This window comes from Hyperoodon ampullatus, assembly GCF_949752795.1.
Source record: "Hyperoodon ampullatus genome assembly, chromosome: 18".
Taxonomy (NCBI): domain Eukaryota; kingdom Metazoa; phylum Chordata; class Mammalia; order Artiodactyla; family Ziphiidae; genus Hyperoodon; species Hyperoodon ampullatus.
The window spans coordinates 53,894,265-53,918,119 of record NC_136931.1 but is presented as its reverse complement, the minus strand read 5'-3'; the positions used below and the strand labels follow the sequence as shown (position 1 = coordinate 53,918,119).

General features: G+C 57.0%; 2 protein-coding genes across 2 annotated transcripts; one reads left to right on the top strand and one right to left on the bottom strand.

Moving 5' to 3' along the window:
* Positions 1–16,776: 16,776 nt before the first annotated feature.
* On the top strand, positions 16,777–18,629 carry PNMA8B (PNMA family member 8B; the record flags this gene model as incomplete). Its single annotated transcript, XM_079724118.1, is given in 8 exon segments — positions 16,777–17,224; positions 17,227–17,311; positions 17,313–17,341; positions 17,344–17,369; positions 17,373–17,514; positions 17,517–17,824; positions 17,826–17,846; positions 17,850–18,629. Coding segments are annotated over 8 exon segments (1,839 nt in total).
* A 3,130-nt stretch (positions 18,630–21,759) lies between these two features.
* Positions 21,760–23,325, bottom strand: CCDC8 (coiled-coil domain containing 8; the record flags this gene model as incomplete). The annotated part of the gene is made up of 1 exon (XM_079722934.1): positions 21,760–23,325. The coding sequence occupies exon 1, from the start codon at positions 23,122–23,124 to the stop codon at positions 21,760–21,762; it is 1,365 nt and encodes a 454-aa protein (XP_079579060.1). The 5' UTR covers positions 23,125–23,325.
* Positions 23,326–23,855: the final 530 nt, after the last annotated feature.

The following is a 23,855-nucleotide window of genomic DNA, read 5'->3' as shown; positions in this document are numbered from 1 at the left end:
CCCAAGTTTCCTGTTGGAAAACAGGAAACTGTTCTATTAATCAGCCATACATTCCTCCTATACTCTTGGGAAGTCCTTCTTTGAAAGTCCCAAAAGGCTTCTGGATTTGCTCACTTTCCTGGGGGCATAGTAAGCCCAAATTACAAATATGTAGTGTTTGATTCCCTCAGCCATTAGATCTAAATCTTCTGCTACAAAGGATCTGTTTTGGGTGGGGTTCTTTACCCTCCATCAAATGGTATAGTGTAGTTTAGGGAACAAACTCTTAGTGCCTCAGCTGGGATTCTCAACTGCAGCGTCTACCCACAGCCTCTCCATGTGGCTCGGCCTTCCCAAAACTTGGCAGCTGGGTCTTCCGACACAGTTTCCCGAGAGCAAGTGTTCCAAAAGTCAGTAAGCAGAAGCGGGCAGCTTCAATGTGACTAGCACTTCATTCTAATAAACTCCACCTCCAGATGGGGAGAAGGATAAAGAATTTGCACTTACCTTTAATTCATCCCATTACTCTAGTAATTTTACACGCATTAACACCATCAGTCCTCAAGCAATCTCACGATGTTGGCATCATCGTTAGGTCATGGTTACAGATGAGGTTCTGAGATGCAGAGTGGTCCCCGGCCTGGGCAGCCCTGCTGTTATGGCTTCTTCCAGCAGATGGCGCTCCAAACCCAGTCATCATCCCATTCTCCGGCTCCTAACACCCTCATAGCCAAGGCTTAGGTTTATCTCGTGCCCTGGGCTGTACTAAATGCTTTTCATGAACGATCACAGCCCAACCTCACAAGAACACCCGAGGCTGAATTTTACAGAGGAGGACGTTGAGGCTCAGGGCAGCAAGGGGCTCAGTTGAGGACAGTCTGATCCCCAAACTTGACAAGTGCACAGCCTAGTAGTGCAGGAGACAAGAGCTCAAAAGCCCCACGGGAAGAGGTTTTGCCTTTGCTGTGTGACGGTGGAGGGTTAGATTATTCTCTCGTTCATTCGTTCACCGATCCTCTAAGGAGGGTGCACATTCCTGATTGTCGCCAAGTAGCTGGCGACTCCAAAGAATCAAGGGCGGCTTGTGATTTGCCTTGATCCCGCTGTGAGGGGATGTGCTGAGTGACCGATGCCAGCGGAAGCTGTGACAGACGCTGCAGGTTTGGCCATTGACCTGCCAGCATCAGAAGAAGACACCCAAATGAGGGCTGCCCCTTAGGCTTCTAGAATGGGGAATATCCACAGCCCACTGCACAGATGTGTAATAACACGCCTGAGAAACAAACCTCTGCTGCCGCGAGCCGCTGAGATGTCGGGGTATTTGTTACAGCGACACCTACAGTCACAGCAGTGATTCATAAGCAGTGAGTCGGGAGTCAGAAGCAGCCCCACACGCCCCCGCCACCCACCACGTGTCTCCAGCAGGTCATAGGTAACCTGTGCTAACCCAGTACAAGTCAGCACGGGATGCGCTCAATTTTATAAACCAGAGTGGATTCAGAGCTGTTTCTATAGCAACCACACTCTGCCCTGCTTTCATTGTCATGTGCTTTCTGGAGGGGGCAGGAAGAGGCAGAGTGCATCCAGAGAGCTGGGAATTACTGAGCTTAATGGGTGAGGCTTTGGAACCCAGAAGGTTTGGTTTCAAAGAGCCCAGCTCTGACACGCACCCTTTGTGTGATGATGCAGAAAGCTCTAAACTTCTCTGGGCCTCATTAAAATGGAAATCATAGTAACTCCATTATAGGGGTGCTGCACAGATTCCATGAGATCAGGCATGGAAAGCACTTGTATAGCACATTCCATGGTATGTGTATCGATTAGGAATAGTTTTCTTGGTGACAGTCAGCCCAAACTTGCCAGCCAAAGGGGTGAGGCATCTTAGAAGAGGATCCTTAGCTCTCAGTAGAGGTATCCCTAGCCAATGCCGCATGGAGAAGAGATGAATGTGTGCAAAATATTTGTTGATTTAAGGCATGAAGTTTTGGGGCAGTTTGTTATACAGCAATAGATAACCTGAACGTGTATGAAATACTGTTTATTGCCTATCCACAAAGCTATCCTTGCCCCTCTTTCTTTCTAACAAAACCTGGATTTTATTCAGGTGTCAGACAGAGCTTCCTTGACCTTAATCAACCCCACCCTTTGTCAGGAGGGTAGCCATGTGATCACGTACTGGTCAAAGTGATATAAAAGGAGGTCTGCTGGGGGCTTCTGGGAAAAGGCTTTCCTACCCTTAAGGAGGAGAAATTTCCTGCTTTCTGCATTCCCCTACTTCCTGTCTTTGAACATGGTGTGTGAATATGATGTCTGGAGCTGCTACAGCCATTTTGTGACTATGAGGAGAAGCCAGGGATATTGCACACTCTGAAATTCACATTGTTGAGCTGCTAAATCAAACCCAGCACCTCCCACTGCTTGACTTCTTGCTATGTTTAAATCACTATTAGCTGAATATTCTTTAACTTGTCCCTGAAAATGTTCCTAATGATGCACTGGGCTTCCTTTTTGCCCTGTAATGAATCTCTGCTGTAATTTCACTATCTGTCTCAATGTTTCCTAGATCTAGACAGGACAGAAACTGTGAATTCCTATGTAACCAGAAGGTGCTGTTAAGAAATGAAGGAATTTGCCCTTGAGCGCATTACATACCTTTTACCTCTTAGTCCCAAGCAAATCCTTATATGCATGAGCATGTGCTGTGATGGAGAATGGAGAAGATCCCAGGAACTACCAACAATTTCTCCCCCTGTGCAAATGCAGCTTTAATTTTTATGGGTTTGGCAGAAAATGAGCCAAGAAAGGATAAAGATCTCTGTGGTGATTTTACAATATGACCACAAATTCTTTGATGCTCTTCTCTTCAAGAGGTGGAGCTTAATTCTACTGCCCTTGAGTAAGATCTGGACTTGGAGAATCATTCCTAACAAGTAGGATATGGCAGAAGTGGCATTGTATGACTTCTGAGACTACGTGACATAAGGCTCTGTGGCCTTCTTGGGCTCCTTCCCTCTGCAATCACTACTCTGGAGGAAGCCAGCTGCCATGCTGTGAGGACATTCAAGCAGCCCTATGGAGAGGCTCACATGGTGAGGAACTGAGGCCTCCAGCCAACAGCCATGGGAATGAACAATCTTGGAAGCGTGTCTTTGGGCTCCATACAAGCCTTGTGATGACTACAGCCCCAGCCAACATCCTGCCCACAACCTCATGAGAGACTGTCCCAAGTAAGCTACTCCCAGATTCCTGACCCTCAGAAACCGTGATATGACTCTGTTATTTTAAACTTTTATTTATTTATTTATTTATTTGCGGTATGCGGGCCTCTCACTGCTGTGGCCTCTCCCGTTGCGGAGCATAGTCTCCGGACGCACAGGCTCAGCGGCCATGGCTCACGGGCCCAGCCGCTCCGCGGCACGTGAGATCCTCCCGGACCGGGGCACGAACCCGTGTCCCCTGCATCGGCAGGCGGACTCTCAACCACTGCGCCACCAGGGAAGCCCGACTCTGTTATTTTAAACTGCTAGGTTTGGGGACAATCTCCAACCTGGCAACAGGTGATGAATACAAACTCTTTAGGGTGTCCCATCCTAGTTCCTGGGGAAGATGCTCTGTTAATTTTATACCTCAGGAGCCAAGGGTTAAGATGATTGTCCTCCTGGGGGATAAATAATCTGTCCTCCTCAGTTTGTTACCTTGTTTCATTATTTTCTCCTTCATCTCTAGTCACCCACAGAGAATCCACACCTGCGCTTCATGAGACCATCAGCAACTGAATGTCACAAAATCAACTAGGATCATGACATTGATCATGACACATGCTCCCTGCATTTCCCTTCTCTCATTCCAACATGAGGAGCCAGAGCCCGAAAGAGGGGGGTGAGGAGAAATGAGGATGTGTCCCAGCCCACCACAAGTCCCAGAGCCAGAGCTGGAGAAGGAGAGGGGAGAAGGATGGAAATTTAAACAGGATGAATAATGGGAATTCCCCAGTGATCCAGGGGTTAGGACTCTGCAATTTCACCGCCAAGGGCCTGGGATCGATCCCTGGTAGGGAACTAAGTTCCCACAAGCCGTGCAGCACAGCCAAAAAAAAAAAAAAAGATAGATGAACTTTCTTCTCATCAGATGAGGGATGAAAAGGATGATTTTAGGTGGTCCATATAGGTGTAGTGATTGAAGTAAAATTTAAATGTTTCAATTTTTTTTTTTTTTTTTGCGGTACGCGGGCCTCTCACTGCTGTGGCCTCTCCCGTTGTGGAGCACAGGCTCCGGACGTGCAGGCCCAGCGGCCATGGCTCACGGGCCCAGCCGCTCCGCGGCATGTGGGATCCTCCCGGACCGGGGCACGAACCCGTGTCCCCTGCATCGGCAGACGGACTCTCAACCACTGCACCACAGGGAAGCCCCTAAATGTTTCAATCTTCCCACTCTCTGTGCCCACCCAATTTCAGACCTCTTGATTAACTAGTTGTTTACCAAAGTGTCAGTGTGTATAGCTGCAGCTGGGGAGGCTCATATCCAACTGGATTCCTCTGTCCAGGTAATTGTTGGGAAGGAGACTGGCTCTTTCTGCTAACTCTGCTTCTTCTGGAGAAGATGGCTGGAGGAGGAAGGGACATTAAAATATATAAAACCAGTATGCCCAGGATCCAGCCAGCAGAGGGATGTTGGCTGAAAGCCCCGCTAGAGCAAGGACCAGGGACCAGGGATCCGGGTGGACTATCAACCTTGACTGTGGGGCTTCTTAGGTTCCAAATTGCAAACCAGTCCCTGCTCTGGGCCTGAGAAGGCTGGGCTGGGCCAAGGCTTGCTCAGGATGAGATGATGCTGGGCTAAGGGCCAGGCGGGGGCCCAGGCACTGAAGAAGCAAAGGACACTGGGTGTAAAAGAGAGACAGGGTATTTCCAGGGTGTTCTGGCCACACATCAGCCATGACATGTGGGCATCTGTTACCCAGCCTTAGACGCTCCCCTCCCCCATTGCACGGAGCACCCAGATACCAGGCCAGATGCTTAACTCACTTGACTGCAGGATCCCAGGTGACACAGGGAGAAGTCACACGTGGGGCCTCGCCACCCCACACATTGCCGGAGGCTGCTCAGCCCAGGGCCAGGCCCCCAAGGTCCCTCAGCCTCCCGGGGAGGAAGGGGCTTCGTCCCCAGCCCCAGGTCCAACCTGGCCTCTTCCAGGGTCAGCTCCTCTCTGTCCCTGGGGAGATCCCTGCAGCCCAGAGGGGGCCACTTCCGACCATGACCGGGGCAGCACCTCCTGAGTCAGCTTCTGCCCCTGGGTGTCCTGAGGTGGGGCTCGGACAGTCCAGCTGGGCTGTGGGGTCACCCCCCCCACCCCAGGCCCCTGTGCCTCCCTCGAGATGTGCAGGGCTCCCTCCTGGCACAATGGGTTCCTCACCTCCTAGGGATGGGAACTTGGACACAGATACACAAATGGCCCCAGGACAAGAGGACCTGGAGGGGCTGTGGTGGAGATGGCGATTCAGAGAAAACATTGCGATGGGCAGAGGGGGCTGGTGCCCGTGTCACCACACGGATGCGGACACAACCCGGAAGTGTCTTCACTTGGACAGCACGTGCTGACCCCTGACAGCACCAGGCCAGGTTACTTGGGGGTACTCTAAGGCCAGGCTGTGGCTTCTTTCTGGGGGCATTTCCTCCCCTCTAAAGACAGGTCCTGGGGCAGCTCCGACACTGGCCCAGACCAGCCTCAGCCCCTCACAGGTCCCCCCTCAGAGTTCCCTCTGGCCTTTGATTTACTCAGACAGCGAACTGGGGAACCCTATCATCTTAAGTCAGGGGCTACCAGGCCAGCGTTGAGGGGCCAGTCAGCCCACGGGATGTGGGGGCAGCTCGTGGGACGTGCAGGGGGAGCCACAGGCCCATGGGAGGAGCACTGCCTGGTACTGCAGAGAAAAGCCAACACTCTGTATGTGAATTGTCCCAAATTGAAAATGTTGCAAATAGGACGTCCCTGGTGGCACAGTGGTTAAGAATCCCCGTGCCGATGCAGGGGACACAGATTCGTGCCCTGGTCCGGGAAGATCCCACAGGCCACGGAGCAACTAAGCCTGCGCACCACAACTACTGAGCCTGCGTGCCACAACTACTGAAGCCCACGCGCCTAGAGACTGTGCTCCGCAACAAGAGAAGCCACCGCAATGAGAAGCCTGAAAACTGCAACAAAGAGTAGCCCCGTTCGCTGCAACTAGAGAAAGCCCGCGCGCAGCAACGAAGAATCAATGCAGCCAAAAATAAATAAATAAATATTTTTTAAAAAAGAAAATGTTTCAAATAATACCCATTGTTTGAAAACACTGTGCAGGTTGAGTGACAGATTCAGTTTCTGGGCACCAGCAGGTGGCTTTGGCCTTGAGGAGCAGGTGCATTTGTACCAGCTACACTTCAGATGGGCAGGGCAGGTGTGGGTCTCTCTCTTCCTTCCCCTCCTTCCTTGGTCCTGGTCACCAGAGCCCCGCCCCTCCCTTTCCCTCCCCCAACTCTTTTCCCCTCCCCCAGGAGCAACCCCTCTGCTACATCCTGACACCCCCGCGCGGCTGGGTGGCCGAGCCTGCATCACAGAGCCCGGCCCCCATCAGATTGGGGTGGAGGACAGGGGCACAGAGACGCTGGCCAGAAGCATGAGTCTGGAAGGGATGGGGCTCTACGAACAGCCGGAAAGAACTCACTGGCACTGCTGGCCTCCCCCGGTGCCCGGTGTCCAAAAGACAATCCCGCTGGGGGGGCCCTGAGACCCCGTCCCATCACCTAGGGCTGCTGCCTCCGCGGGCGCCCGTTACACTCTTCCTTCTTCCGTGGGGCTCGCTCGCAAAGGAGGGACTGAAAGGACAGGGGAGCGAGCAGTGGGCGGGCGCGCACTTTAGAGCTCAGAGCCCACGGTTCAGCGGTTGCCGCCTCCGCGGCCGGGAGGGCCGAGGGGCGGAGCTGGGGGCCCCACCGGCAGCTGCAGCCTCACCGTGGCCTTAGCGGCACTTGGCCCCGACCAGCCTTCTTCCCACGCGTGGACTTGGAGCCGGCGGGCGGCCGAGCCCTAGACTGGCCGCCCTTGGCCTGCGCCCCAGTGCCCGCGCGCCCCTTCGTGCTCTTGCTTCCTGCCGCCTCGTCCTGGGCTTCCGTCTCGGGAGGGATGCCCAGCCCGCCGGGGCCGCCGCCTCTCCCTCGAGTTTTGCGGGTCCCCGACGGGGCGGGAGCCGCTGCCCAGCCCACCCGACCCAGGGCCCTAAAGGCCGGGCGGGCCTGCTTGGCCCGGGGCTTCCTGGACGCGCGGTCCTCGGGCTCCGACTCCTCGCTCTCCATGTCCTCCGACGTCTCCTCCGACTCCCTGTTCCCGAGGGCCGCTCGCAGCGCCAAGACCTCCCCCAGGTTGCCTTTGGCGCATCTGAACCTCCCGCCCTGCCAGGCCTTTTCCTTTTCTTCCTCCGTCGCCTCAGCCACCTCCTGGACCGCCAGGAGCACCGCTAGCTCCAGGAGGCCGTCTCATCTTCCTCGTCCTCGCCCCAGCCCGCCATCGGGCCACCAGGAGCCTTCTTCCCTTTGCAGGTGGTCTGATGCTCAGCCACGTAGGAGATGCATCCCAGCAAGTGAGCACCGCCTTTGGCCTTCCTCAGGGCCACGGCGTCCACCTGGCGGCCTGCCTCCTCCACCTTCACTCGGGTTCCGGAAGTGTCCTTGGCCATCACGGACAAGACCTCGGGCAGGGCAGCTTTCTTGTCTTTCTTTTCGCTCTAGCCCAGCGACTGGATCACAGAAGCGATTTTCAACGTCTCCCTGCAGGTTTTGATGTCTGATGAAATCCTGTAGGCCAAGATGTCTAGAACTCGGGGTTCTCCATGCCCTTCTGGTGACCTGGTTACCTCATTCCTCGGACTCACCTCCTGAAGCATCACTGCCCTTGAGCATCTCATCAGGTGTGTCCCTCATGACCATAAGAGCCACCGTGTTGCAGATGCTGCTCCTGGCTTCTGTGATGCTCAAGCTGGCCACATCGGGGGGCTCTTTCTTTATCAGTTTCGTCTTGGCTTTGTCCAAAACGGTCACCAGGGCCAAGAACTCCATGGGGACTGTCTGCCTCATCCACGTCTCTCTGCAGGGCTTCCTTGCACCCGTTTGGAGTGTTGCGTAGAGCGCACTGGCATTGTCATTTATCCCTGCCCAAGTCCTCCTCTTCCACCTCCACGATCTCGAAGCCCAGGCTCTGATGGAAGAATCCTTCAGCTCCTTTTTTGCAGAGGTAAATGGCGGTCCTCCTCGGCCCCTCTTTTGGTCTCTGGCTCTATTTCTGTGACCCCACCCCTGCCCCCACTGCCCTTGCTAGCCTTGCTGGCTGCACCAGGAACGGGGCCTGGGTCTCTGAATTGGCAGATGAGTCCCCGGGGGTCCTGGCCACTGCGGCCTGTGGGAGCCTTTCATGCAGCAGCAAGCTGCCTCAGGACAGTTTCATCTGCCTCAGGACTCTCATGTCCTTGCACAGAACCCTCCAGACGCTGTTCTTGCCCGGGATCCCCCTGGGGATGGCACCGTGATTAATGTCCGCCACAAACTCCATGAAGGCGGCCTTGGCCTTCTCCTCCCTCGCGTCCCTCTTGTTCCTCAACCTGAACGTGCCCTGGGGCAGGAAGGCTGGCTGCAGAACGGCTTCGATGGCTGCCTGTTCCAGGTCCTCCGGGATGCTGGTGACCAGCAGGGCCCTGTGCGCGTCCACAGCCAGCCCCCTGCATGAGTATGGGCCTCCTGGGTGACGGATCACTACTCTCCCTCCCACTCCAGCCAAGTGTGACACACACACCCTCCCCCTTCGTCCTGCCAGTTTTTTCGCATCTACATCAGAGTGGGCAGCAGGCTTTGGCTCCCGGGCACCGGCACCTCTCCTTCCCCCACTGGCTACTGCCGGTTCCATGACAACTGCTTTTAGGCTGTTGCCAGGGTCTGAGCATTTGTTTTGAGGAACCCAATGAAAATGAGAATATTCGCCTTGTGGTTTCACTGGGCAGGCCTCACACAGAAAACTCAGTCCCACTCACTTGTGGATCAAGTCTCAGGAGGACCAGGCCTTAATGGGGGGCGACCAGCCCTCACTCGGGGTTACTCCGGGTCTGGAGTGAGTTTGATGGCTAGGGCCAGGAGGCGGGGTCTGGACTGAAGCTGAGGCTGGGGATGGGAGTGCAAGTGGCAGGTCAATGTCCCGGTGGGGCTAAGGGCCTCAAGGTGGCTGCGTTAGATGGAGGCTGAGCCGGAGCAGTGGGCCAGGCCTGGTTCAGGGGCACGACTGCTGTCCGGGTTTCACAGCCCTCTGGGCAGCCACAGCTACCAGGACCGCGGTGGGACCTTCTCTGTAGATCAGAGCAAGTGGGGTGCTCAGAGGGCAAGGCCTGCTCATGGCATGGGCCTGCGGCCACTGCAAATCATCATATCATAGTGACCCCCAGGGGGCCACTTGAATGATATCTCAATAACTGCCGCATTAACACCCCAAGTGCTGCCCCATTGTGATCCAGGGCTGCAGCCCATGACACCTCCAGAACCGCCCCTTCAAGCCTTAGGGCCTGTCCCTCCCCTTCCCTCCCCTCCCCCTCCCCTTCCCCCCTCCCCTCCCCTTCCCTCCCCCTCCCCCTCCCCTTCCCTCCCCCTCCCCCTCCCCTTCCCTCCCCCTCCCCCTCCCCTTCCCTCCCCCTCCCCTCCCCCCTCCCCTTCCCTCCCCTCCCCCTCCCCTTCCCTCCCCCTCCCCTCCCCTTCCCTCCCCCTCCCCTCCCCCTCCCCTCCCCCTCCCCCTCCCCTCCCCCTCCCCCTCCCCTCCCCTCCCCCTCCCCTTCCCCTCCCCTCCCCCTCCCCTTCCCTCCCCTCCCCCTCCCCTTCCCTCCCCTCCCCCTCCCCTTCCCTCCCTCTCCCCCTCCCCTTCCCTCCCCCTCCCCCTCCCCCTCACTTGGGACCTGGACACACTGTGGTGGTGACCCAGGCCCCAGGCTGCAGGATGAGCCCCAGGTAATGACATTCGTTCATTCCCTCCTTCCATCTGGGCAAACTATTAGAGATAAAATCAGAGATTCCTTTCTCCTCAGCCCATCTGATGGCTGAGCTGCCAGTCTGCGCAAGCGTGGGCCCATCCAGCAAACACTGACCGAGAACTTTCCTGCCATTGGGTCTTCTTCCAGGGCAGCAAGACCGCCTTTACTGGTTCCCTGTTGGCATGAGACCTGGGGCCCCAGGAATGAGGCAAAAAGCCTCAGGAACCTATGGCAGGTGACGGTGCCAGGTCTGAGAAGTCAGGAAGACCTTTCCCTGGTCCCCTCAAGTCCTGCTCCAGCACTTCGAGCCAGAGGTGATGTCTGGCAGGGTACTGAGAGGCCCCTGTGCCCCTTCTTCTTGGGGGCTTGGAGAATGCTTTAGGGGGAAAATATTACACAGGACACTTTGAGTTCCAAGTGCAGAAACGGAAGTTGTCCTGGATTAAGCAGAAAAGAGAATTCATTGGCTCGTGTTACTATAAAGTCCAGGTTGTATTAGCTTCAGTCATGGCTGGTTCCAGGGCCCCTTCATTCATTTATTCAACCAAAGACTCTGGACCAGCTCCCATTGGATCGGCTGGGTCATGTGCCTGCCCCTGCACCAATCACAGTGACTGGAGAGGGAGTGAGTGCTTTGATTGGCCAGGCTTCGGGGAGTGGTGGGTGAGGGTTAGTGATTCCCACAGGAACCACCTGGCTCCCTCCACGTGAGGGAGGGGATGCCACAAGGAGAAATGGAGGCAAATCACTTAGGAGACGGGAGTGTGAGGGTGGGGGGTGGATACTGGGCTGGAAAGCAGGCGATTCTGTCCCCAGGGGGTGAAGGGCAGTAGTGAGACTCACTGTACCTGGATGGGGGAGGGCCTGAAAGGGAGTATGGGGCCCTCTCCTTGGCCGGGGGTGTCTGTTGTCGAATCTCTGGAACACTTGTTGGGGAAGAGCGTTCACGCTTTCTGGTGCTCACTGAAGTCATTCTCGCCCAGAGACTTCATTCACTCATTCATTCAGTTTTTATCTAGTGGCTGTTCTGGGACCCACCTGCGCAGGTCGCTGGGAGCAGTGATGACCGAGGCAGGCTCTGCCTCCTGGAGCTCAGAGCCTCGGTGGTCATATACGGAAGCGGAAGCGGGTGCTAGGAGGGAAACGCCTGCATTCTCAGGGGAGGTGGGTCGGAAGAGCTGGAGCTGATTCTGGATTGGGGCCAGCTTCCCAGAAACAGGTGACACTGAGCTGAGTCTGAAGGGAGGAGGTGACCCTCTGTGAAGTAGGGAAAGGGAAGAAGTGTTTTCGAGGGGGTTGGTGTATGAAGACCCCAGTGGCTGGATGGAGGACAGGAGACCTGAAGAGCTGAGGGGAATGAGGTGTGGCCGAGTGGGGGAAGTGGCAAGGCCAGGTCCACGGGGAATTGTGAGTTGGTTACACCAGGGATGTGGCCAACGAGCAAAGGGCGGTTGGATCTCCAAGGCCAGAGTGGGAAGCTTCTCTGCAGTTTAGGCGCTGTGTGACGCTGGGAGAGTTAAACAACATCTCTGAGCCTCACTTTCCTCCTTTGCACGATACTTTGAGCTGCTGTGTTGGCTTAGGCACGTGGAGGGTTTAGCACACGTCCTGGGGTGCATTAGGGCTTTCAGTAGCGGTTATTGGTATTAATCCTCTTCAGTATCGTAATACCTTTTTGTACGAAGAGCAGGCTGAGTCGCTACTTTAGGGATTTGCTGGGTCAGAGCGTCCTCTGGTGGGCACAGGGAGACGTGGCTCAGAGAAGAAAGATGGACCAAAGGTTTAAATTTTAAAGATCTTTCTTCCCTCTCTCCCTCCGTTCCGTTCTCCCTGTCGTCTTTCCTTCCTTCCACACACATACCCCCAGGACCTGCTTCCACCTATCTGGAGACCCAGCGGTGACTGCGACAGCCCAGGCCCTGCCCTCCCGGGATTCACAGCCTAGTGTGTGTGTGGGCGGAGGGGTGCCAGTCATAGGACACTCCTGAGTAGAGCTTAACACGGAAGCAGGATACTTTAGGCTGGAAAGAGACCCGGGAGGAGGGCGGGACCGCAGTATGCAGGGCCTCATAGGCCAAGGCGAGGAGACTGTGCTTTCTCCCAAGGGCACTGGGGAGCCATAGAGAGGTTTAGAGGAGAGGAGAGACAGGGTCAAGTTTGTGATGTCACGTGGAGGATGACTGGGAAGGGCGGGAGTGGGGCTGGATCAGACTCTCATCCTCCCTCGGAGTCTTCCCCAGTCTGGCAGTTCTGATGGCAGCTCCCACGGACCTGGCCCAAGTCTCCAGGCCAGTGTCCACACACAGAGCTCCGGGTGGCGGTGGCGGCCCCTCAGCCCGCAGGTCCAAGCTCCCTGCGCCCCAGGGCAGGTTCGGTTGGCCTTGGTGAGCCTGAAGGAGAATCTGGCGGGTCCCTCCGGGTGGGATCTGTCCCTCCATGGGCAGGAGCAACCTTCCCGGCTCCAACAGCGGGGCGAGAGTGGGCGAAGGGGGAGGCGTCGCTTGGTCCCTGCATGCTCTCTGGCGGTCTCCTTGTGGAGTTGGTGGTTTTGTTCACGTGTTATAGATGAGGATGTGGGTGTTTCTGTTTCGGGCTGAGGCATGTGTAGTGTATCTGTGTGTTTCATTTGTTAGGGCTGTGTGTGTCTTTCTGTGGATGTAGGTGGGGTGAGTCTCGGGGTGTCAGTGAATGGGTATCTGTGTATGTCTCTGGGTGTGTGCGAATTGTGTGTGTGTGTGTGTGTGTGTATGTTTGTAGGAGGGAATAGAGTAGCTCAGTCCAAGTGTGTGTCAATGTCACTTTGTGTGAATGCAAGTGAGTGTGTGTGAGCCAGTGTGTGTTTCGTGTGTGTTAGTGTGATCGTGGTATGGGCTGACACGAGCCTGATGCCACACCTTGAATCTAGCAAACCTCCAACACCAGCCCCTTCAGTTTGGGTGGGGGGGCGGCGCGGGGAGATAGATCCGATACCCGAACCTGGGGCCCCCTGCCTCAACACTCTCCCCCGTCTCAGGGATGTACCAGGTCCCAGAACCGCGGGGAGGGAATAGTGGGGAGCTCCGCGCGCAGTAGATGAAGTTCTGCGGCGCCCGCATTGACCACCAGGCGGCGCTCCAGGGCCGCTACTTAAAGACGCACCTGCGAAGGCGCTTCCCTAGCGCTCAAGTGCGCGGGCGAAATAATTTGCTTAAGGTGATTCAGCTCTGAAGTGGGGTGCTGGGGTTCAACACTAACAGCAAGAACAACAATAGCTATTATTTATATATCTCTTAATACATGCGCTCTGATGATTTAAACGCAAGTTTAGGTGCTCTTACTGTGCACATTTTACGGATTCAGAGAAGGCAGATGACTTGTCAGAGTCACACAGAGCTGGAATCTGAACCCAGGCGATCTGGCTTGACTCAAGTCGCGTCCGTGTGACTCCAGGGTCTGTGAGCGGACCCCTTCTTTGCCGTCTCCGCAAACTCTGGGGGAAGGGGAAGGGAGGGGAAAACTGGGTTTGGAGGAGCGAGGGACGGGGAGAGGCCAGGGTGAGCTGGGACAGATCATTAGGGGCCCGAGGCACCGGGTTGGGGACGGTACACGGTCTTGGGGCTCGCAGTGGTCTCTATGCAAGCTGCCCCCATTGCGGTCATGGTCAGCTGTGGGTGATCTGGAAGTGACTGGCCGCTGATTCATAACCTCAATAGGACTTGCTGAGTGCTGCGGGGATTCGCTGGGCACGAGCACGCCACAACCTCTCCTATCTTCCTGACGACGCTAAGAGAACATGATCCCCATTTTCAGGGACAAAAGTGGAGGCACGGAGAGGTTAGTTACCTGTCCAAAGCAGTAAGGATGGGATGGGTGTGTGCTGGTTATTTTTGCTGCATAACAAACCACCCTAAACTCATTGGCATAAAACAAAAATGTTTTATTATGTTCATGGAGTCTGTAGGTCAGCATAATGAAAGGGAATAATGGGGAATGGCTTTTTTTCAGTTCCACAACGTCTGGGGTGACTCCAATGGCTAAGGTCTGGAATCATTTGGAAGCTTCATCAGTCATGTCTGGTGCCTGGTCTGGGATGACTTGAAAACTGGGCTTAGCTGCAGATGTTGACTTGAGCACCTCCATTGGTCTCTCCGTGTGAGTCGGGCTTCCTCACAGCATGGAGGTTAAGTTTCAAGCAGGAATGTCCTGGGAGGGGGGCTCTCGAGAGCAAATATTCCAAGAGAAGTGGGCAAAAGGCTTTTATAATTGGCCTTGGGAGACACATAGCATCACCTCTGCCATACTTGTTGAGGCAGTCACAGCATGTCCAGATTCAGATTCAAGAAAAGGGTATGTGGACGCCGCTTCCAGATGGCGGTCAAAGAACTTGTAGCCAGGACTTCCCTGGTGGCGCAGTGGTTAAGAATCTGCCTGCCAATGCAGTGGACACAGGTTCAAACCCTGGTCCAGGAAGATCCCACATACCGCAGAGCAGCTGAGCCTGTGGAGCCGCAACTAGAGAAAGCCCGCACACAGCAACGAAGACCCAACACAGCCAAAAGTAAATAAACAAATTTATACAAAAAATGAAATCTATTCTTAAAATTCATTTCACCTGTTTTTTATTTATTGAAGGTGGACGTTAGCAAACTTAACATTTTGCATGTGGCTTGCCTTGGGGGCTCGCATTATATTTCTATCGGACAACGCTGCTCTAGAGAGAAGGATAACATCCATTTGGGGACCAGGAGGGCGAAAGGAAAAGAGGAAAGCAGGGAAAATAAGAGCTGTAAGGGCGTGGGTAGTAGAGTGAGTAAGCGGTTTGGTTTGCCCTAGGCCCAGTTTCCATGGTAACCTTGCAATAAACTCTTCCTACGTTAAAAAAAAAAAGGAAGTGTTGGGGTTCCTTCTTTATATACTTATTTATTTAACAATTAAATTAATATATTTATGTTAAATGATTATATCATGATAAGTTCTCAAGAAAGAAGTCCCTTAGCCATCTTTCATGGAGCACCAACTCTGAGCCAACCTCTGTTCCAAGGGCTTTCATGGATCATCACCTTTCATCCCCCTAAGGATCCTATGAGGTACGGTTAATGGTTATCGCCATTTCACAGAGGAGCAAACTGAGGCGTAGAGAAGCCCAGGGACCTTCCCAGAGTCAATACGAGGGCAGCGAGCAGCAGTAGAAACTCAATAGCTGGACCACAGCGCCTGATTTACACACAGTTGCGGGTGGGGGAGGTTTATAAAGGATGGTGATGCAGATGTGTATTTAGAGTAGCTATGATATCCACCTGTCCCAGCCTGCGGACCCAGTCAGCGGAAATGCCTTCTTGCAGAATTCACGTCTGATCTCAGGATCATACACGTACAGAAACTGTGTACAAAAACACACGGTGGGGCTTCCCTGGTGGAGCAGTGGTTGAGCGTCCGCCTGCCGATGCAGGGGACACAGGTTCGTGCCCCGGTCCGGGAAGATCCCACACGCCGCGGAGCGCCTGGGCCCGTAAGCCATGGCCGTTGAGCCTGCGCGTCCGGAGCCCGTGCTCCGCAACGGGAGAGGCCACAGCAGTGAGAGGCCCACGTACCGCAAAAAACAAAACAAAACAAAAAAACACGGTGAATTGCACGTGCATCGTTATGGTTACAGAAACATCTGCAAGAGCGAGGCCTCATTGAACGAGGCCCGTACCCCATCAGTGAGGGCTGTGGACCCCAAATGATGCCCGCACCTCACAGCTGAGGCCTGTGTACCCTTATTGAAGCCCGTCCCCACTGAGTGAGGCCTGAAAACTCTGAGTGAGTCCTGGTTCCACCGTGGGAGGCCATAGGCTTTTTTCTTTCTTTTTCTTTTTTTTTTTTTTTTTTGTCCGCACCGCGCCGCTTGCGGGATCTTAGTTCCCAGACCAGGGATCGAATCCGTGCCTCCTGCTGTGGAAGCACGAAGTCCTAACCACTGGACCGCCAGGGAATTCCCCACCACCACTTTTTCCCTCTCATAGCCCTTGATTTACGTCTCTGTATCCTGAACTCCACCTACACTGTGGAAGGGAATTACAACCCTGCAGGAAGCCGGTCCTCTACCGAAAGAAGGCCTCTATCCCCTGAAGGAGCTCGGAGCCCCCGGACTGCTGTCTCACCCCCTGTGAATATGGCCTTTTGGGGCTCATCACTAATGGTGATCCTACCCCCTGAGTCTTCCGTTCCTCAGGCTCGTCCAGAGCCGACTCCTCAGACCCCACCAACTCCGACCCCTGCTCCAGCCCGCAGTGTTGCCATGGAGATGGGGTGCAGCTGGGAGGCGGGGCTAGCCCGTGTGCGCAGGCGCAGGGCGGAGGAGACCCGTCGCCCGGAACTGCTGAGATTGAGCAGAGGGTGCAAGGCCAGACCCGGCCGCAGGCAGGCGAGCGTGGCGCCCCTACCCGCGCCGCTCCGGGGGCCCACGGCGCCGCCCTCTCCAGCACCTGTCCCGGGCGCCGCGGTGTCACTCAGCCTCTGTCAGGAACAAAGGGCGGAGGGGCCGGGCCGGTGGCACCCCTGGGTTTGACTCGTAAGCTTCCTGCGGATGCTAGGACCCCTGTGGGGAGGGGCCTCGGGAAAGGACGCTGCGTCAGCCGCCCAGGGGCAGCTGGAGCCCGAGCCTTGCCACATTCACCTGAACCTGAACTCCAAGCCCCGTGGCGCTGTTCCAGAGTGGCATTTGCACAGGGGACCGCAGCCCACGTCCGCCTCGGGCTCCCTCCTGCTCCGCAATCAGCGCCAGCGGCGGCACCGTGGCCATGAACCTTTTGGGGGACTGGTGCAGGGGGCTGGCCGTGGACGTGCACAGGGCCCTGCTGGTCACCGGCATCCCGGAGGACCTGGAGCAGACAGCCATCGAAGCCGTCCTGAAGCCGGCCTTGCTGCCCCTGGGCAAGTTCAGGCTGCGGAACACGCGGGCCATGAGGGACGAGAAGGCCAAGGCCTCCTTGATGGAGTTTGTGAAGGGCATTAATCACGGTGCCATCCCCAAGGAGATCCCGGGCAAGGACGGCGTCTGGAGGGTTCTGTGCAAGGACAGCGCGGAGGGCGCCAGAGTCCTGAGGCAGATGAAACGCTTGCTGCTGGATACAAGGCCCCCACGGGCCGTAGTGGCCAGGGCCCCCGGGGACACGCCCACTCCCCCCCCCCCCGCTTCGGAGACCCTGGCTCTGGGGTCGGAGCCGGGGGTCAGGGAGGCTGGCCCCCTCTTGGTGCAGCCAAAGATGCTAGGAGGGGCCGTCGGGGTCGCAGAAACAGAACCAGAGGCAGCAGGTTGACCAGAAGAGCAAGAAGTGGGGCGTGGAGGGCGGCCATCCACGTCGGGGAGCGGGAATCCCAAGACTCTTCCGACTAGAGCCTGGGTATCACGATCGAGGAGATGGCCAAGGAGGACTTGAGCGGGGATGGCGAACAGAGCGCGCTGTACGCCACCCTCCAGCCCGCCGCGAAGGAGGAGCTTGTTAGGAAGTGGGCCCTCCAGAGGGAAGGAGATGATGGAACGGTCCCGGCGAGTTCTTGGCCCTGGCAACGGTGACGGACAAAGCAAAGAAGAGGAAGATGGAGAAAGATCCCCCTGGGGCTGAGTCGATCAGCCTGAACATCAAAGAAGACCGGAGCGAAATTCCAGACTTAGTGGCCCTACTCGCAGTGAGAGACGCGTCGGACGAGGAGACCATGGGCAGCGACGCCTCCCAAAGCGACTCTCAGGAAAACGGGGATCAAGAAAGAGAGGGGGTGGACATTCCTGAGTTTGTGGCCATTGTGGCTTGTACAGACCCCGCGAACCACTCCGCCAGCGACGAGATGTTTGAAAATCGCTTCTGTGATCTAGCTGCTGGGCTGGAGCGACAAGAAAGCTGCCCTGCCCGAGGTCTTGTCTATGATGGCCAAGGACACTTCCGGAACCCGAGTGAAGGTGGAGGAGGCAGGCCGCCAGGTGGACGCCGTGGTCCTGAGGAAGGCCAAAGACGGCGCTCACTTGCTGGGGTGCATCTCCACCGTGGCTGAGCCTCAGACCACCTGCAAAGGGAAGAAGGCTCCCGGTGGCCCGATGGCGGGCTGGGGCGAGGACGAGGAAGACGAGAGCGGCCTCCTGGAGCTAGCGGTGCTTCTGGATGCCCAGGACGTGGCTGAGGTGACGGAGGAAGAAAAGGAAAAGGCCTGGCAGGGCGGGAGTTTCAGATGCGCCAAAGGCAACCTGGGGGAGGTCTTGGCGCTGCGGGCGGCCCGCGCGAACAGGGAATCGGAGGAGACGTCGGAGGACGTGGAGAGCGAGGAGTCGGAGCCCAAGGACCGCGCGTCCAGGAAGCCCCGGGCCAAGCGAGCCCGCCCGGCCTTTAGGGCCCTGGGTCGGGTGGGCTGGGCAGCGGCTCCCGCCCCGTCGGGGACCCGCAAAACCCGAGGGGGAGGCGGCGGCCCCGGCGGGCTGGGCATCCCTCCCGAGACGGAAGCCCAGGACGAGGCGGCGGGAAGCAATAGCAGGAAGGGGCGCGCGGGCACTGGGGCGCAGGCCAAGGGCGGCCAGTCCAGGGCTCGGCCGCCCGCCGGCTCCAAGTCCACGCGTGGGAAGAAGGTTGGTCTGGGCAAGAGGCTGCGCTCCATGTGCCGCTAAGGCCACGGCGAGGCTGCAGCTGCCGGTGGGGCCCCAGTTCCGCCCCTCGGCCCTCCCGGCCGCGGAGGCGGCAACCGCTGAACCGTGGGCTCTGAGCTCTAAAGTGCGCGCCCGCCCACCGCTCGCTCCCCTGTCCTTTCAGTCCCTCCTTTGCAGGTGGCGCGAGCGAGCCCGACGGAAGAAGGAAGAGTGTAACGGGCGCCCGCGGAGGCAGCAGCCTTAGGTGATGGGAAGGGGTCTCAGGGACCCCCCAGCGGGATTGTCTTTGGGTCTCCCGCGTTAGCCCAGGGGTGAGCGTGTCCGTGGACACCGGGCACCGGGGGAGGCCAGCAGTGCCAGTGAGTTCTTTCCGGCTGTTCGTAGAGCCCCATCCCTTCCAGACTCATGCTTCTGGCCAGCGTCTCTGTGCCCCTGTCCTCCACCCCAATCTGATGGGGGCCGGGCTCTGTGATGGAGGCTCGGCCACCCAGCCGCTCGGGGGTGTCAGGATGTAGCTGAGCCTTCAGTCAGGAAAGCTGAACCTCCCTGCTGGGGGAGGAGATGATTCCAGGAAGAGAAGCCTGAGAGGCAGAGGGGTTGCTCCTGGGGGAGGGGAAAAGAGTTGGGGGAGGGAAAGGGAGGGGCGGGGCTCTGGTGACCAGGACCAAGGAAGGAGGGGAAGGAAGAGAGAGACCCACACCTGCCCTGCCCATCTGAAGTGTAGCTGGTACAAATGCACCTGCTCCTCAAGGCCAAAGCCACCTGCTGGTGCCCAGAAACTGAATCTGGCACTCAGCCTGCACGGTGTTTTCAAAGAGTGGAAATTATTTGCGACATTTTCAGTTTGGGACAATTCATATACAGAGTGTTGTATCTTCTCTGCAGTACCAGGCAGTGCTCCTTCACGGGCCTGTGGCTCCCCCTGCACGTCCCACCAGCTGTCCCCCACCCCACCTCCCGTGGGCTGACTCCCCTCAGCGCTGGAGGGGAGGGGTACGGCCGGCGGATCCCCAAGGGAAGCGCTCTCAGGAGGCAGGAACAGCCCGAGCAAAAGCCCCGAGCCAGGGCTGTGGTGATTGGGGTTTATTCGTGTGTAACCCTTGACCGCTCAGGTGCCAGGATTCCCTGCTAAGCGTAGGGGAGACCGTGTCTCCAAAACAGGCCACCTGCCTTCACGGGGGTGGCTGTCTATTTGGATTCCACGTTACTGGAGTTTAGATTGTGAGCGTGCAGAGGTCCCTGGGGTCGGGGCGAGCAGACAGGTCGGGAGCGTGCCCCTCCCCTTCCTGGGACCTCTAGGAGGAAGCTGTCCCACCCCTCGGTCTGCTCAAACGGAGACAGGGGCCCCCTGAGACTCCCGGGGATGTGACCTGGTCCTAGAACGGCCTGGAAGAAGAAGACAGGGCTCCAGAAACAGAAAACAACAACCCTTTCCCTCTATTCGGTTCCTCAAAGCCTGTTGCCCACGAGGCCCCGCCTTCCTTATTGCAGGCCCCGCCCCAAGCCAGGACGCTCCGCCCCAAGCCAGGACGCTCCGCCCCGCTACAACTAGGCCTGAGGAGGTAGCGTCAACTCAGGCGACTTGCCGTGGCCCATTTATCCACCAGATGGCGCTCCAAGACCGATGCTTAAAATTGCGCCGTGGTGGCTCTCAGGGTGCGCCCACTGTCCCGACCAGGAGGCGCTCCGGGACAGATGGTTAAAATCAAGGGGACGACGGCCCTTCTTGAGCACTAAAGGTGCGGGGGCACTGGTCCACTGCCTTGAAACTTCAAAGCTCCGCCTGTTTTTTGAACTTTCGGCCAGGCTGCCGCAGTTCTCAAAATAAGGTCCTGAAACCAGCTGCAGCCACGTCTCCTGGGAACTTCTTAGGAATGCATATTCTCGCCCCCCCTACCCCCACCAGCCCTACAGCCCTACTGAGTCAGGTCTAAGAAGCTCAGGCCAGGACTGCAGCCTCAGGAGGACCCAGGTGACCTTCAGAACTCCCTCCAAGAATTCCCTTGTCTCCTGCCTGTATCGAGGTTGGGGCAGGGTCATTTGCTGTTTTTCCCCCAGTGAGGTTGGGTGAGGGGACACAAAACAACACAGAGAAATGTCCCCCAGCTCCCACAGCATGTAGCAACCAGATGTCTCCCGATTATAAGGGCCAGTCACAGTATACTGCTCACTACCACACCACAACCCACCTTTTGCCCTGTTCCTATGGCAATGAAGTTTTTTCAGTGTGTCCAGGAGCCAAGCTGCCCCAGGAGATGTTTGTGGGCCTTGATCAAAACAGATTCCTGGGCCGCACAGCCTGCACCAGCAATTCACAGCAATTCACAAAGGGCTCCAGAACCCGCGTTTTGGCCACGTTTCCCAGATGATGATTCTGTACTTGGTAGCCAAGATGTGACGAAGCATGTAAACTGCAGGCCCTGGACCCACCAAGCCTCCAGAACCCGGGAGTGTGGGGATGGCAAGCACAGCGACTTAAACACAAGTCACCATCATGGAGGGGGGAGGGGAGGGGTCACAAGGGTGACAGAATCACCCTGGAGCATTCTTCAGTTGCCGAATCCACAGCAGAGAAATAAGTTTGTAAACGCTTTTATTTGCATGTTGACCTGTACCCTCTTTTTAAGTTCCAGGAGGCAGTTTAAGTGTGCAGGCGAAAGGGCAAAGAAAAAGAAGAGGAAGGAATTTCTCCGTCACCTCTCTCCCTTTTTCAAGCTGAGCACCTAGAATTGCATATGAAGAAGTTAAACTCATGGGTGATGCGAACCCGAACCCACTGTATGGGTTTTTTAATTTACATTCCTTGGGTTACTATAGAGTCTATATTTTAAAAATCAATGCGTGGGGAATTCCCTGGTGGTCCAGTGGTTAGGATTTGGCTCTTTCACTGCCGGGCCCAGGTTCAATCCCTGGTCCAGGAATTAAGATCCCACAAGCCACGTGAAAAACAATTAAATCAATGCACGAGAGACACAGTTTTAACAAGAAAAGAGAGGGGTGTTAGATGGAGATGTGTGGGGCACTGCCAGGCCCTTGCTGTACCTCCATTTTCAAGTGTGGAGATAGCAACTCTGTCCAAGTGTCGGAGTTAGGGACACACCCTCAGTGGCCCATACTGTGGCAGGTCCTCCGTGGCCCCCCTGCCCTCTCCTCACAGCTGGTCTTCCCGCTCTCCGTGCTCTGCCTCTGCTCTGGCCTCAGCCCTCAGGACCCTGAGGCTCCTAGCCCCGCCTGCCCTGGGGACTCTCTTGGGCAGGGTGGGCAACCGGGGAGTGTGCCAGAAGGCTCTCCGGCGCTTTCGAAACCATGAAAAGCGTCCAGGGGTCTGGAACCTCACTGTCTTGACCTGTTTCCGGGTCCTAGATCCTGGGGTGACCCCTAGGGCCCTCCCAGCAGCTGAGGATTCAACTCCCTGGACAGCTGGTGCCTCTGCCCTCTGATTATCTGCATCCTCTGCCCTCTGGACAGCTGCGTCTTCTGCCCTCTGATTGTCCAGAGCCTCTGCCCCCTGGACAGCCATGGCCTCTGCCCTCTGATTATCCACAGCCTCTGCCCTCTGGACAGCTATGGCCCCTGCTCTTTGATTATCTACAGCCTCCACCCTCTGATTACCCACAGCCTCCACTCTCTGCTCATCTACAGCCTCTGCCCCCTGAGCTCTGGCTGCTGCTTCCTCTCTCCTGCGATGCCGGAATGAGGCCCAGTTGATCTTAGGCCTCCACCGTCTTGGGGGGCTCTCAGGCACCTGCCCATCTCCTGCATTTCCCACATTATCCCCCAGGCTGGCGCTGCGTGGCACTGATGCGCCATCCCTCTCCAACCTGGTGGAGGCCTGCCAGGCTTCGCCCACCCCTGGGCTGGACCTTGGTGCCCAGCCTTTCACCCTCTGCTTCAGCTTCCCCCAGGACACCTGGCTGACATACTCCCGCCACCTGTCCGCTTTGGACAGCTGGGGCACCGGGTTGTCCTCAAACATGGGCACTGGCAGGTTCACCCGGCGGCGGGCTGGCGGCATGCTGGGCTTCTTCTCCCCTCGCCGGAGGAAGGCCTCCACCAGTTCCTCATCATCCTCGCTCTCCAGGTCGCTCCCAAGGAATTTGCTGCCCAGGTAACTGACAGGCATTTTGCGCACCTTCCTGCCACGCCCCGTGCCTTTGTGGCCCTTGTCACCCTTGTCTCTGGAGGTCTCGAAGTCGCTGAACTCGCTGTCACTGGCGTTGCTGCTGTCGTAAGTGCCCACGACCAGCCGGGGAGGTGGGGTCACCATCTGCTGGACTCTCCTCATCCGGGGCCCCTTGGGTTTTTTGGGGGGTTGGGGTGGATGCGGGGTGCTCTTCTCAATGATGCGGGCCACATCCTCCAGGGTGCGGCCTTCCTCCTCCAGAAACTGGATCAGCCGCTCCCGAAATTCCGCCTCCTTGGTGGCGGGCTTGGAGATGACCCTCCAGACGCCTCCCGCCAGCCTGACTTCGCGGGGGATGAGCAAATAGTCCACGTCCTCCCCGATCTGCAGCATCCCCACTGTGGAGTCCTCCTCCCGCCGAAACACCTTGCCGATCTTCTTAAAGGTCCCCACAGGCTTCAAGGCTTCCACGAGGACGTCCAAATCCACATCTTTGCAGACGTCGGGGACGCTCCAGAGGATCAGGCAGTCGGGGGATGGGAGGAAGCCCCAGGGGAACCAGCCCCCCACATGGCTTTTCTCGAGGGTCTTTAAAATCTCCAGGGTGAAATCTGGGGTGGGGGCAATGAGCCCAAACTACTCGTAGCCCCGAGTCTTGGGAGTGAGGGTGGGGTCTCGGCAGCGCCGCCGGGAGAGTCTCACCTCCCAATTTCTCTGCCTGCAGCGAGTCTGGTCTTGATCAAGTCCCGCTCCCCTCAAGGACTGGTGGGAATCAATTTCCAGGATGCTTACGTAAGCCGGGATGAGGTCAGTCCTGAGGCTCCAAGCCCACCGCAAGCTGCAAACGGGTGTCCCGGCTGCAGCTGCGATACAGGGGCTGCCCGGTGGCTCTTCCTGTTCCAGGGAAGTGCCTGGAACTTGGGAGAGAACTTCGCAGACAAAGAAGGCTCAGCCGTGGCTATTCAATATGGCCGAGGCGCTTGGAGGCCGCAGCCCAGCTCCCCAGGAGGGTCTCCCGCCCCTAGGCAGCCTGCCACCCCGGTCCAGGCTGACCTTGACGCACCTCCCGCCTCCCAGCCCGAGCGCTCAATGCCGAGGAGCGCGCGCGCGCAGGAAGCTCCTCC